Below are 13,748 nucleotides of genomic sequence, written 5' to 3' on the forward strand. Positions count from 1 at the left end.
GCAGCCGCGCTGGCGTGACCTCGCCTGCGAGAGCTGCGGTCACGGGGCGGCTCTGACCGCAGCAGGGCCAGGCCAAGGGCAGCGGGAGCCCGGCGCTGCAGCACGGCATGGTGAGGCAGCCGCTGTGCTCCAGGGGCCAGCGCTGGGGTGCAGCGCTGCCGAGAGCCCCCTGCCACGCCACCAGCCATACTAATTTGCAGATTCCTGGAGCAAATCTGCAGATTCCCAGAGCAAACTTGCAGATTCCTAGAGCAAATGCGGAGATTGCTGGAGTAAATTTGCAGATTTTGGGCGTGTCGCGTGGCAGCTCCTGGCACCAGTCCTGCCCTGCTGCGATGCCTCCTGCGGGCTCCGGCAGGGCTGCTCCTGGCAGAGCTGGCTCCCGGCATGGGGTCCGTCCTGCTGCTGTAGGCCCCAGCTCCCCAGGCAGTGCGGGGAGCAGGCAGGGGAAGGCAGTATGCTGCAGGGCAGGGCTCGCACAGGACAGGGTGCTGGACAGGGTGGCAGGGGCCCGGCATCCCCTGGGGCACTGGCCCCCCCAGTTGCAGTGCTGGCTGGCTGTGGGCCTGCGCTCTGGTTAATGTTAAAGCCGGGCACACGTCAGCGTGGCCCTGCCTCCCCTGCAACCCGCCCCCCCCCCGGGCAGCAGCTCCAGCTGGGCTGTTTTCCTGCTCTCCTCCCTGCAGCAGGACCTGCCTGGCCCCTGCAGCTAAAAAAAGCTGGCAGCAGCTTGGCTGTGCAGCCAGTGGGACAGCAAGCCTCCGGGCACAGTGGCCCCGTGGTGCCAGGGCTCCTGGGCCTGGGGCAGGGCAGCCCTGCAGACCGTGCAGCAAGGTCTGGCGGGGCAATGGGAATAGCTCTGGCTGCCCCAACCCCCTGCGAGCCCGGACCAGGGGACATGAGCCCCTGCCACCCGTGCTGCTCCGCTCCGTCCAGCCACCCTGAGTCACGCGCTGGCAACGTGCGAATCACTTGTTTCTATGTAGGGAAGCATGAGCTGGCTCCAAGCGCTCGGCTGAGCTGGCAGCGTCCCCCCGGCACAGATGTGCAGGAGTCGCGTCCCCTGGGCCGAGCAGGGCAGGGGGGACCGGCGCACCCGGCCCTTCCCCAGTGCCGCCCCGTCGGGGCGCACCGGTCCCCTCCGGAGGAGCCTGCGGTCGGGGGACTCTGGCCTCAGGGGAATGCAGAGTCCCGGGAGACACAGAGCCCCGGGGGACACGGAGCCCTGGGGGCCGCAGAGCCCTGGGGGACGCAGAGCCCTGGGGGATGCGGAACCCTGGGGGATGCGGAGCCCTGGGGGATGCGGAGCCCTGAGGGATGCGGAGCCCTGAGGGATGTGGAGCCCCGGGGGACACGGAGCCCCGGGGGACACGGAGCCCTGGGGGACGCAGAGCCCTGAGGGATGCGGAGCCCTGAGGGATGCGGAGGCCCGGGGGTCGTGGAGCCCTGGGGGACGCGGAGCCCTGGGGGATGCAGAACCCTGGGGGATGCAGAACCCTGGGGGACGCGGAGCCCTGGGGGATGCGGAGCCCTGGGGGATGCCGACCCTCGAGGGACGCTGACCCCCAGGGGACGCAGAGCCCCGGGGGACGCAGAGCCCCGGGGGATGCAGGTGTCTCTGAGGCCACCAAGCCCCCGGGGACGTGGAGCCCCCGGGGGACGCGGACATCCAGGGCCCGCAGACCCTTGAGGGACGCGGAGCCCCGGCGCAGGCGGAGCCCGCACGGCACCGACCCCCGGCGGAGGCGCAGCCCCCCGACGGCAGCGGCTCGGCAGGCGCGCGCGGCCGGCGGGGGCGGGGCGGGGGCGGGGCCCAGCGCGGCCCCGCCCCGGGGCGGAGCCTCCCGCCCCCCGCCGCCGCCGCCGCCGCCGCCGCCGCCCGCGCCCCGCCATGTCCCGCTGCCTCCGCGCCGCCGCCGCGCTGAGCCGCGCCGGCCCCGCCGCCGCCGCCGCCGCCCTGGGCGCCGCCGCGCCGCGCCGCCACTGTGAGTGCGGGGGCGGGAGCGGGGGCGGGGGCGGGAGCGGGACGGCGCCGCCGCGGGGCCGCGCCGGGCCCGTGTCCTTGAGGGCGCCGCGGGCCGCGCCGGGAGCCGCCCGCCCGCCGCGGCCGTCAGCGCCGCCCCCGGCCCGGCCCGGCCCGGCCCGGCGCGGCCCCGCGGGCGCCGTGCTCTGCCCCCGGCCCGGCGGGCTCTGCCCCCGGCCCGGCCCCGGGCGGCTCGGGCCGGGCCGGGCCGGGCCGGGGCGGCCCCGGCTGCGGGCGCCCCTCTGACGGCCGCGCCGCGCCCAGATGCCGAGCGGCGGATCAAGGTGGCCAGCCCGGTGGTGGAGATGGACGGCGACGAGATGACGCGGATCATCTGGGCCTTCATCAAGGAGAAGGTAACGCGGCGCCCGGGCGGGAGGACGTGGCGGCCCGGCCCGGCCCGGCCCGGCCCGGCCCCTCCTCGCCCCTTCCTCCGCCGCGCGGCCCTCCCGTGCCGGCGTCGCCCTGCCCCGTCCGCCCCGTCCGTCCCGCGGGTTGGTAGCGGCGGTCCCCGCTCGCCCGCCCGCCCCGTCCGCCCCGGCGCGGGGCCCAGGAAGCAGGTGCTGAAGCGAACGGCAGCTTCCGTCAGGACCCGAAAGCGAGAAGGCCGCGGCGGCCGGGCCGGGCCGGCGGGGACGGGGCTGCTCCCCGCGGCAGCGCCCCGTGCTGACGCTCTCCCGTGGGCTCTGCCAGCTGATCCTGCCCAACGTGGACGTGCAGCTGAAGTACTTCGATCTGGGCCTGCCGCACCGGGACCAGACGGATGACCAGGTCACCATTGACTCGGCGCTGGCCACGCAGAAGTACCGCGTGGCGGTGAAGTGTGCCACCATCACGCCTGATGAGGCCAGAGTGGAAGGTAGGAGGGGGGTGGCAGCCCCGTGCCCGGCCGGGGCGAGGGGAAGGGCCTGAGCTCTGGCCCCAGCGAGTGGTGGGGCCGGCCAGCCCGTGCGAGCTGCTCCCCGTCGCGGTGGTGGCTGTGCAGGGAGCCGAGCCCCCGTGGTGTCTGCCAGCATCTCTGGGCTAAGGCAGCGGCATTCCCAGTGGAAGAGGCTCAGCGCGGTGGAATGGCTCAGCCTTGATGCTGCCTTCCACCCGGGTGCAGGCGCCCCGAGCACGGTGCCGTGCCTGGCTCTCGAGGTGCCTCGTGGTGGCACAGTAACACGGGTGGCCTGGGGCTGGGGGAGAACGGGCTTCCTGCTCAGCGCTGGTCGCAAGCTGAGGACAGGGCTGGCCCCTCTCCTTGGCTGGCTGAGCGGTGGGTCTCCGCCAGCAGCTCATGGCAGGAAGGGCCAGGAGGTGAGAGCTGAGCAGGAGCTGAGGAATGGGTTGGAGTTAGTGCTGCTGGGACTGGTTGGGGCAAGTCTGTGCTTGGCAGAGGGGTGCCTCAAGAGGGACAGACTGCGGTTTTACCTCTGCATACCCCAGAGTTCAAGCTGAAAAAGATGTGGAAGAGCCCAAATGGGACAATCCGAAACATCCTGGGTGGGACAGTCTTCCGGGAGCCCATCATCTGCAAGAACATTCCTCGCCTGGTACCTGGCTGGACCAAGCCCATCACCATTGGCAGACATGCCCACGGTGATCAGGTGAGCCGCTTGCCTGTGCGCAGTGGCAGGGAAGTGGAGTGCGCGGCTGCGTTTAAGGGCTGGGCTGGGGAAGGGTCCTGACAGACCCTGAACTGACAGTTTGCACTGCCCCTTGCAGTACAAAGCCACAGACTTTGTGGTGAACAAGTCTGGGACATTCAAGATGGTTTTCACGCCCAAGGATGGCAGTGCGGTGAAGGAGTGGGAGGTGTACAACTTCCCTGGAGGCGGCGTTGGGATGGGCATGTACAACACAGACGAGGTAATTGTGGATTCTGGTTTGGGTTGGATTTGGGAGGAAGTGGATGGGGTTCCTGTGAGACTGCCCCGTGGAGCAGCACACCCCTTCCTGTGGTGGTCCTGGCCAAGCTGGCAGGATGGAGAGTTGCCCTGTGATAAGAGGGGGAGCTGGGGCTCTGCTGACTGTATGTTTTGTGTTTCCATTGCAGTCTATCTCTGGCTTTGCTCACAGCTGCTTCCAGTATGCCATCCAGAAGAAATGGCCTCTGTACATGAGCACCAAGAACACCATCCTCAAGGCCTATGATGGGCGCTTCAAAGACATCTTCCAGGAAATCTTCGATAAGTATGGAGTTTGACAAACTCAGGCAGCTTGCAATGCCCCACCTGCACTTGTGCTGGGGTGTGGGCAGCTCTGCAGACTGGGTGCTGGCTGCGTGCTCCTTCTGGGGAGAGGGGACTGTTACATCAAGGGTAACAAGATCCTTTGGGACCTGGTATAGTGTGGGCACCCCTGTGCTGCTCTGTGGCAGCTGGGCTGCCTTCTGCGCTCCTCCGTGGGGCACTCTTCTCTGCCGTCCCAGGGAGCTCCTGGGCAGGCCCTGCTAACACCAGCTCTTGGCTCTCAGGCACTACAAGACTGAGTTTGACAAGCTGAAGATCTGGTATGAGCACCGGCTCATTGATGACATGGTTGCCCAGGTGCTGAAATCTGCAGGTGGCTTCGTCTGGGCTTGCAAAAACTATGATGGAGATGTCCAGTCAGATATCCTGGCCCAAGGTAGAGCAAGCTGGGGCTGCTTGCGTGGCCTGTGGGAAGAAGCAGGGCCAAGCTGTGCGGGTTGGGGGGGCCACGTGGGCACTCTCCCTGGGGCGGTCAAGGGCTGCCTGGCTGGATGTTGTTTGCACCAGCCCGACTCCTGCATCCTACTGCAGGATTTGGCTCCCTGGGCCTGATGACCTCTGTCCTGGTGTGTCCGGATGGGAAGACCATTGAGGCAGAGGCAGCCCATGGCACAGTCACCCGCCACTACCGGGAGCACCAGAAGGTGAGTGTGCTTTCCCTGCTCCCCCAGCATTTTCCTGGGAGCTGCCAGCCTGTCTGGCCCAGCGCATGTTCCCAGGCTCTGGGCCACACAAGGCCTGTGGCTGAAGTCAGGGCCTCTGAGCACTCTCTCCACCCAGGGACGGCCCACCAGCACTAACCCGATTGCCAGCATCTTTGCCTGGACACGTGGCCTGGAGCACAGAGGCAAGCTGGACAGTAACCCTGACCTGATGAAGTAAGCACTGTGGGGCACAGGTGCTGCTGGGAGAGGTGGTGGAAAAGCCCATGTCGCTGTGGTGTGAGAGAGCTGGGAATGGCTGGCAGGTGCTCTGAGGGAGACCAGAGCTGGGTGGGGAAAGGGAGAAGCTGCTTGGAGTTGTCTCCTGTGCAACTCTGCCTGAGCTGTCCCAGTCCTGAGGGCAGCAGTGAGCTGTGATTGCAGGGCAGGGGTAGCCTTTGGCCACATTGGTCTGCGTGGTGCTGACTTTGCTGGAACTGCATGTGACCCTGCTGTCCCCCCAGGTTTGCTCAGACGCTGGAGAAGGTCTGTGTTGAAACTGTGGAGAGTGGTACAATGACAAAGGATCTTGCAGGCTGTATTCATGGTCTGGCCAAGTAAGTGTGGTTTGTGGGGTGGAGCGGGTGCATGGGAATCCTTCCAATGCAGGCACCATCTGCCACGAAGCAAGTTTGCCTCTGATGGCTATGGGACAGCCTCTGGTCTCTGTATAGGCACTGCAGACTCTAAGCATATATTAACAGCAAATTCTGGGTTAGGCACTGACTTCAGTTAGTCAAGGAATCCACATCCTGCACCATGGAGCTGCTGTGCCTGGCACAGGCTTTGTTTCGTTAGCACATCTTCTTCATGGTGTGCTGTCTGCATGGGGCACAGGTTGCTTGCAGCCAGGGCCGGGAAAGGGCAGGGACCCTGCCAGCCTTGCTGCAGGCTGAGACGGGTGGGCAGAGGACCCCTCCAGCCCTTCTCTCCATCTTCTCTTCCAGTGTGAAGTTGAATGAACACTTCGTGAACACCACAGACTTCCTGGATGCCATCAAGAGCAACTTGGACAAAGCCCTGGGCAAGAAGTAGAGAAGGCCCTTTCTCAGCAGGGAAGGAGGGGGTCTGTGTGCGTGGTGCCAGGCATTTACCTCATTTTTAACAAGATAGGGAGCCGACGCCGCCTCTAGCTCACTGACTTGGCTCAGGAACATTTGAAATAATTTTTATAAGCAGTTTTCCTATGAGTGTTTTTAAAGTATTTCTAGCAGGGGTTTGTAGGAAACGGGCTGGGGAGGGCTGCCCTTCACCGTGCTGTAATTTATGTAACCTCTGAACCTCATGGTGCCAACGTAGCAATTAAACACTTCAGAGGCCCACTGTGTGCGTGGTGGACGGGCGTGGGCCTGGGCGCGTGGCAGGGCTACGCAGGGCACTGCTGCCCTCCCGTGGCAGCTCTGGTCCCGGGGCCGGCCTGGCAGGCACGGAGGGGTGGGCTTCCTGCTGGCCCTGCCCAGGCGCAGGAGGCAGCCAGCCAGCTAAAGAATATTCATTTATTTAGAATTATTGCTAAACAACTCTTCAAACCAAGGAGATCAAAAAACACAGTAGGGTTTTGCACAAGAGACGGCTGAACCGCTCCGCATACACAACGCAGTAACGTAATGGGGTCTCAGGAGCTGCACAGCTTGCAGGCATCCTCTGTACAACCGCTGCTGCGGGCCACGGCCCCCGCCGCGAGAGGCACCGACCGCGTCTTCCAGCAGCGCCGTCTGCCGCGTCTGCGTGAGCGGCTGGGGCAAACCCTGGTGCTGAGCAGCCCCGCAGGCTGCGCCGCGGGCCCCCGAGCTCTGCCCAGCCGGCCCGGGGCACACAGCGAACGCTGCCGACCCCTTCCCAGCTCCCCTCACCTATCTGTTCCCGGGCATGGGCCTGGCTCTGGAGGGGGATGCTCCTCACAGCCACTGCCCGTGGTGCGAGTGGGTTTTTTTTTGTTGTTGGTTTTGGTTTTTAGGTAACCAGGGACAGAGGTAGTTTCTGGGGGATGCGTTGTGCTATCTTGCAGCACAGAAGCCGATCAGGGAAGGGAGCTGTACTGCCACGCTCTGTGAAGGAGTCTAGGGTGGCTGAGCTCTCCGCTGCTTGGGGAGCTCAGTGCTTTCTCCCTCCTGCCCCAAGCCTGAAGGAAGTTACTCCCCTGGCAGGAGGAAGGCGAGAGCAAAGCTGGGGGCCCTAGGAACCAAGTACTGCTCTGCACCTTGCTGGGGGCACAGAGCCTGGAGCTGGCTGTTAGCCCTGCTGGGGGAAGTGCTGAGTTGCATCACCTGGTCTCAGAGCCACTGCTCTTTACCAGCATGATGTTTTTGGAGACAGCAGATGGCATCCTCCTTTGGATGTGCTGTCCCACTAACTGAGGGGTTTTTAGCTTCACTTTCACAGCAAGTAGGAAGAGAAACTCCCTTAACTAGGGAACAGGGACCTACAGCACTACTTGTCAGTACCCACAAGTCCCTTGAGCAAGGCAGGCAGCATGCACCGTGCCCCAGCAAAGAGCTGCCAGGCCAGGCACAGAGCTGTGCTTGCAGTGAAAGCAGCATGCTTGCTCTGTCCTGAGAAGCATTGCTACTTCCTCATCATGTGAGCCTCCCAGCAGTATGCATGTAGACAGAGGGTTAGCTAAGGTTGTCTGGGACTGTGCAAATATTGCTACTTCCTCTTCTCCAGGAAGCTCCCCCTCTGGATGGTCTCTGGAACCATCATTTGCCCCTGGTCTTGGGCCTGCTGCAGCCTCTCTGGACTTGCTGGGGTCTGCCAGGGTTACACATGGCAAGAGAAATGTGCTGAGCATGAGCATGCATGCAGCTCCCTGCTCCCTCCTAGCAGCAGAGGGAATAGGAACAGCTGTTGCTACCTTTGCCTCACATTGCTTTTCTGGCACGTTTCTCCCTCCCTCCCTAGCATCTGAGAGGCTATTACACAGGCCAGCAGCCCAAGGGCTGCACTTCCAGAATGAAACTCTTCTCCTAAACTCTGAACACCTCTGTTCCTTGGTGGGATTGTTGAGGCTGGAAAAGCTCAAAGGGGTGAAGAGAGAGTGCCTATAGCATATACAGCAGCTTTGGTTCATTAGCTACAGGCCCTGCCTCCTTACTCAGTAGACCAACACGGCTGCTTTCCCGCAGCTAGCAGGACGTCCCTTTGGTCCTCAGCTCTCCTTCCGGAGCCCTGAGTTCCAATGCACCCTGCTCTGCTTGCAGCTTCACAGATCACACACATTACACAGGTTTACAAAGAACATTGGTTGAAGGAAACTGAACTCAGTGAAAAGATAAATCCAACCACGTGGCACATCTGAAAAAAATAAATTACTCTCAAAATACCATCATTTACTCAAGTTGAACAGGGTTTGCCTTCCTTTAAATACATTGCTCACTAAAGCTGCTCTGTTCAGAGCTACTGCTTCCACTGAGCTTTGTAATTAGTTTGTAAGAAAATATTCTGTTTTGTATGTGCCCTGTGGCCTTTCTTAGGTTGCCACAGTTTTGCCTGCATCAGCTTGCAGCTAATGCCAAAACAATCAGAACTGTTCTCACCTGCTGAGAAGACAGTGAAAGAACAAGAAATGCAAAACAGCTTCCTTTCTGCTTGACTCTTGCAGGTAGAGAGGCTTCTGCCTGCTGGGTGTTCAAAAGGTGGGAGTAAAGGCCTGGTGGTTACAGGCTGATCTGCAACCCCAGCACAGCTGAGTAGGGAGGACCTAGGAGGTAGAATAATTAGTAATGCTCATCATCTTCTGGGATGTGCCTTCCCCTGCCTGCAGCTTCAAGTACGCTTTCTGGAGAGCTCCGGTGTACAAGCAAAGATGAATGCCAGAGTGAAGTCGTGGCTTGCCACGGAAAGGAGCTCAGCCAGGGGCAGGCAGGCAGGAGTACAGAAGAGTGAAGGGAGTTCAACGCTGGGCAGGTGAGCTGCAAGCAGCAAGCACACAGCTCTGACGCTCCCTCTCGGGGTGAGTGGGGAAGAAGGGGCCCTGAGAGGGAATGACCCAAATGATGGTAAAAGCTCAGCCAAATCTCTGCAGCGCTCTCAAAACATCCTGGAGCCTTTAATGGCTCAGTACACCAGCTCTGAGTGCTCATAGCAGGTAGCTACCGCTGCCTTGTACCATCTCCAGCCTCTGCTCCTTCCTTTGCCCCAGCAAAGGTTTTAGGACATCCCTGTTTCCTCCTTCACCCACTAAGCTTGAGCCTCCCCCTCTCACAGGTTAGCGGTGCAGGTCTGTTCCAGATGCTGCAGGGAGTGACGGCCTGTCAGCAGTGCAACAGGAGCTCCTCTTACCAAACAAAGTCCAAGCAGGTCACTGGCAGCCTTCTTCTAGTGTGCTCTGAGCCTGCCGCCTGGTTGCTCAGCTACAACATATTGTAGTAAGCCATCTCCTTCATAGCCTGCTCTGTCAGTGCATTCTCATCTGAAGGGTTCCCCACCCCTCCGTAGTCATAAGAGTTCTCCTCTTCATAGTCTTCCATTTCCTGCTGGCCATCCAGCTCAGTGTGATCTGTCCCAGTCAGGTCCATCATGGGATCTAGAAGACAGTGCATGAAAACACAGATGCTGTATCTGCCCCACATCTGCTGCCACAGAAAGGCAATGCTAGGTCTAGCTTTCAAACAGAGGCCTCTGCTCAGACTATCTTTTGAGCTGCAAAAAGCTGTCAAAAAATCTAGTCTTAAAGAAGCAAAGCTAAGGGATTTAGGTGTCACTCAAGTAAGTGGAGACTGGGGCCTTCCCTGTTCAGTGAGAAGGGCTCAAGTCCCAGCTACATGCATCGGCAGGGACCAGTCACGGAAGAGAGCGCTGCAGGCCTGCAGAACTACTGCACAAAGTGTTGCTTTGCACATGCTCACCCTGCAGACACATGCCCTATTACTGGGTCTGCCAGAACCCATGCAGGATCCAAATAATAAAAGCTGGAGGAGGAGGCAAGGAGGGAGGGGAATACACAGGGAGGATTACAGACCTCAGAAAACCCTAGCTGCTGGTAAGCATTCTCTGAGTTTTTATCCACATACTTGTGCTCACTGCCTGTGCCTCAAAGCACTGCACCCACTTCTGCTGTTACTCAGGAGCAGGCTTTGGATATCGGCTGAATCTAGGCTGAAGCACAAGTTTTCTAAGGTCAGAGGGAAGAGAAAGGAGAGGAAAAAAGAAAAAAGTAGATACAGGGGGATCCAGTTGAATCTGTTGAGTACACACTCAAGCTGTATGTCAAGATGATGAGGAAGACTCTGGATGAAACAGGTAAAATGTATCTGCAGTTCTGTTCTTACAAAACAAGGGTGATTGTCATGCAAATTGTTGCCAGGAGCACCTGTGCTCATGCCTGAAACTGGGTGCTGAGATATATGCCCAGCAGCGAGACCTCAGCCTAGCTGGGAGTTCTCAGCTCCCAGAAAGGAGAGCTGTACCGGGGGATATACGATACGTATTTATGTTCTTCTCCCCTTATATCCACCGCTGAGCAAAAGGAGAGGCAGCACTTCCAAACGCTCTATGAGCATCACTGCTGTCTGGGCCCTGAGGGCATTAATAGGCCTTAATGGTCCTGGGCCTCCCCCCACCCCAGTACATGGGCTCAGGAGCCCCATTTCAGCACAGCCCTGGACCTTCAGTCCCCACTGGGGCTGTGCCAGAGTGGTGCTGGTCCCCCAGCTCAGCTGCAGCCTGGCCCCTGTCTGGCCAGGGACCCTCTTGATCTAGACCCGCTGCAGACCGACCTCCCTGCCTGACCTCGGACCTGTCTCATCACCATGAACATGTCTGGTGAGCTCCATGCTTGGTGGAACCTGGCCAGGATCTCCAGGCCTGTCCTGCCTGGGTGCTGTGGTGCTCGGCCCCTGCCCTGCCAGCCACACTAGTGCGCTTAGCTCCTGGCTCCCTGTCCCATAGGGAGCAACTGGCCCCTGCTGTTCCCCGACAACAGAGGCAACAGGGTCCCTAGTGCATGCTAGTGGCATGCATGCACCCACCACACTACAGCCCACAGAGAACACTAATGGCTCCACTGCTCGTTAATGCAGCGGGAGCCTGACATGTGGATCTCCTCTTTGCTCCAGGATGTCTTTGGACAGGTTAAGAGAGGGCACCTAGGATGAGAACAGAAAGATTTACTTCTCTTCCCTACAAACTCCATTTTGACCAAAAGTGGAAATCATAGTGTCACCAGAGGGCACTTGTCTTGTCCAGAGAAGCAAAAGCCTCAGTGGCTCCTTGAGCCATTCACGCTTCCCACTTCCCTTTGGTGCCTTTCCATGGCTGCCTGTGGGAGGATGGGTGCCACATGCACCACATCTGCAGGGCAGGATTTCACAGTGAGAACGCAGGAGAGGGGAGAGGCTTGGGAGACCAGTCTGTCACCGTTTGTTCCTGGCAGGTTGAGCAAGCTAAGGGCAGCTCTTGGCATAACAGGACCCGAGCTATCTGAAAAGCAATTGCCAAAGCAGCTGCCTCAAGTCCAGCTACCAAAGCAGACATCCTGCCAATACTGTGGCATTCCTGGGAGCCCCCAGGCAGCAGCCTAGGCAGACAAGATTGCTGTGCCCAGTTTAGTCAGTACCAGCTCCTGGCCATAGACTTGAGCACAGCCTGCACCTACCTTGGCTGTCCAGGCTGATGTCCATGACCCCATGTTTGACCTTCATGTGTCGGCTCAGGTTGCCCTTCAGGTTGAATTTGCTGGAGCAGTAGGGACACTTGAAGGGCTTGCTCCCAGCATGCAGGTGCATGTGGCCCAGCAGGTTGTACATGCGGTTGAAGGATTTCCCACAAACCTAAGAACAACAGTCTTCTGATTAACAAGGCCCATTTTTCTGCCCCTGCTGATGACATGACATTCCCCCTGCACCTCCCCCAGCAAAGGGGGTCAGCCAGCAGGCAGTTGCCTTTGATGGCTTGTCCTGTTTCAGGGACTTGGGTCAGACCTCACTCCTAGGGTCCCCTGATTATTCCCACTAATTTCCAAGACTAACTGGATGGCTTCCCTCCTCCACTCATCTCCCACTCCTTTTGTGGGCGGCCTTGAGGACGAGGTGCTAGTGTTATTGGGAGCTCTAGTGCTCATGAAACCCAGCTTGTTTCTAGCACTGGTTAATGACAGGCAGGTACTAATTATTCTTCTCTGGCAGTTCTGTCGATACCCTCCATCCAGAGCATCTGCCTCCCTACTATTGTAGTTCTGAGCAGAAACTGCAGGTCATGATGAGCTGTTTGCCAGTGTGAACAGAGGGAGGCATCACAAAACAGCATTTGTTTGACCGAGGATTCAACCCAGAGTGGCTGGTGTCTCGCTGGGAGCAAAGAGCAAAGTGCCAGGGCCCCTGTGCTATTCCCCAGAAGGATTTCAGACACCCGATGGTACCTTGCATTTGAATGGCTTCACCGGTGAGTGCACAATCATATGGGTCTTGAGCGTCTGCTTCTGCACAAATGTCTTGAAGCAGATGTGACACTGGTACGGACGGACACTGGTGTGTATGAGCATGTGCCGCTTCATGTTGGCCTGCAGGGTGAACTCCCGCCCACACACCTCACACTTGAATTCTTTCACACCCTGGAAGGGTTATAGAAAAGCGTGAGCACTCGGGCAGAGCAGCGGACAGCAGGGCAATAAATACCCTGCAGGGCGCATGAAACGCCTGAATCCCAGTGTGGGTATCAGTGAGAGCCAGCTCACAGGGCTGCCAGGAGGGACTCTGCTCTAGGGCAAGAAATTGGAGGGGGCTTTCTGAACGGATCACAGGAGCCAGGGCACATTTTTAGTGTCTGCCACAGCATGGAGCAGAGACCAGCACTCCTGAGTGGTCACTGGGGCTGGCTCCTTGAGGCAGGCTGTAGTTCAGTAACTCTCAGCTGACAGGAGGGAAGTAATGGGTGTGCATGTGTGAGAAAGAAAAAAAGAGAAAGATTTACCCTAATCAGCATGTCTGCACCTTCCCCAAAGTATTTCCTGCTTCCTTGTTTCTGCCAGTTCTGCAAATGCAGAGTCAGGCGCTGCCAGAGCCTTGGCCTGTCCCTGCTAGCTGCCCTGGAGTTTAATTCCCATTGTATGATACTCCCTATTCAGGTTCCCACTTCCTGCCTCCCTCACAGATACTGTCTCTCACCAGTGTTGGAAATGCATTTTACAGCACCTGGAAAAGCCTGTATTAAGCCTGTGCCTTGGGAATGAGAGCAGAAGCAGCTCAGCAAAGCAGCACCCTGCCCGGGGAAGTGGAAAGGAGCTGTCTGGAAAGCGCTGCCTTCCTGAAGCAGACCTGGCAATGCAGCACACTTGAAAACCTTGCCTGAGTCCTGGGGCAGGCCCTGCAGCACCTAGGAAATCTGCTGGGAAGAGCATGGCTGGACACAGTCTACGAGGTGCCTCTGGCTGTTAGCTCCAGCTTTGCTCTCTGGCTGAAACGGGCCAATTGCTCCCCCCCTTGAAAGAACTCCTGAAAAAGAGGGAACGCCTCAGTCAGATCCTCTTGGGAGGGACTGCAGTATCTGACTGGCCAGGGTCCAGCAGGTCACTGTCCCAGCACCAGCAGAAAGGATGGAGGGTGATAAAGCCTTCCCTCCCTAAGGATGAAAACCCCTCAGAGAGCGAGGCTGGACAGTCCCAGGAGCCCTGCCAATAATGACAACTGTCCTTTTACTCCAAATTAATGACCTCTAACAATTGCTAACCACCGGCTGCCAGATGCCTCCACCCCCACCCATCTCTCCCAGAGGACCCTGCAGCGATGATGATCAGAGCACTGTGGGAACTCGGACAGTTTTCCCCCTCACCACTCGTGGCCCAGGGCCAACACT

The 13,748-nt window shown here is 59.4% G+C and overlaps 2 protein-coding genes across 3 annotated transcripts in view; one reads left to right on the top strand and one right to left on the bottom strand.

Annotated features, from left to right (window-relative positions):
- Nucleotides 1-1,911: 1,911 nt before the first annotated feature.
- Nucleotides 1,912-6,280, top strand: IDH2 (isocitrate dehydrogenase (NADP(+)) 2). Its single transcript, XM_062584242.1, has 11 exons — nucleotides 1,912-1,985; nucleotides 2,288-2,379; nucleotides 2,717-2,882; nucleotides 3,452-3,612; nucleotides 3,731-3,874; nucleotides 4,062-4,198; nucleotides 4,482-4,633; nucleotides 4,789-4,901; nucleotides 5,038-5,135; nucleotides 5,423-5,515; nucleotides 5,906-6,280. Exons 2-11 carry the CDS (start codon nucleotides 2,329-2,331, stop codon nucleotides 5,991-5,993), a joined length of 1,203 nt encoding a protein of 400 aa, XP_062440226.1. The 5' UTR covers nucleotides 1,912-1,985; nucleotides 2,288-2,328; the 3' UTR covers nucleotides 5,994-6,280.
- A 160-nt stretch (nucleotides 6,281-6,440) lies between these two features.
- Nucleotides 6,441-13,748, bottom strand: part of ZNF710 (zinc finger protein 710) — a 43,164-nt gene continuing 35,856 nt past the window's right edge. Inside the window, exons 3-5 of one of the 2 annotated variants that reach the window (XM_062584240.1) lie at nucleotides 12,316-12,507; nucleotides 11,554-11,728; nucleotides 6,441-9,483 (exon numbers count right to left, since the gene is read on the bottom strand). In XM_062584240.1, the coding sequence (XP_062440224.1) occupies nucleotides 9,311-9,483; nucleotides 11,554-11,728; nucleotides 12,316-12,507 (540 nt within the window). In that variant the 3' untranslated portion in view covers nucleotides 6,441-9,310. The remainder of the gene's footprint in view (nucleotides 9,484-11,553; nucleotides 11,729-12,315; nucleotides 12,508-13,748) is intronic. The other variant, XM_062584241.1, reaches the window with a different exon arrangement.

Source organism: Rhea pennata, chromosome 10, assembly GCF_028389875.1.
Source record: "Rhea pennata isolate bPtePen1 chromosome 10, bPtePen1.pri, whole genome shotgun sequence".
Taxonomy (NCBI): Eukaryota; Metazoa; Chordata; class Aves; order Rheiformes; family Rheidae; genus Rhea; species Rhea pennata.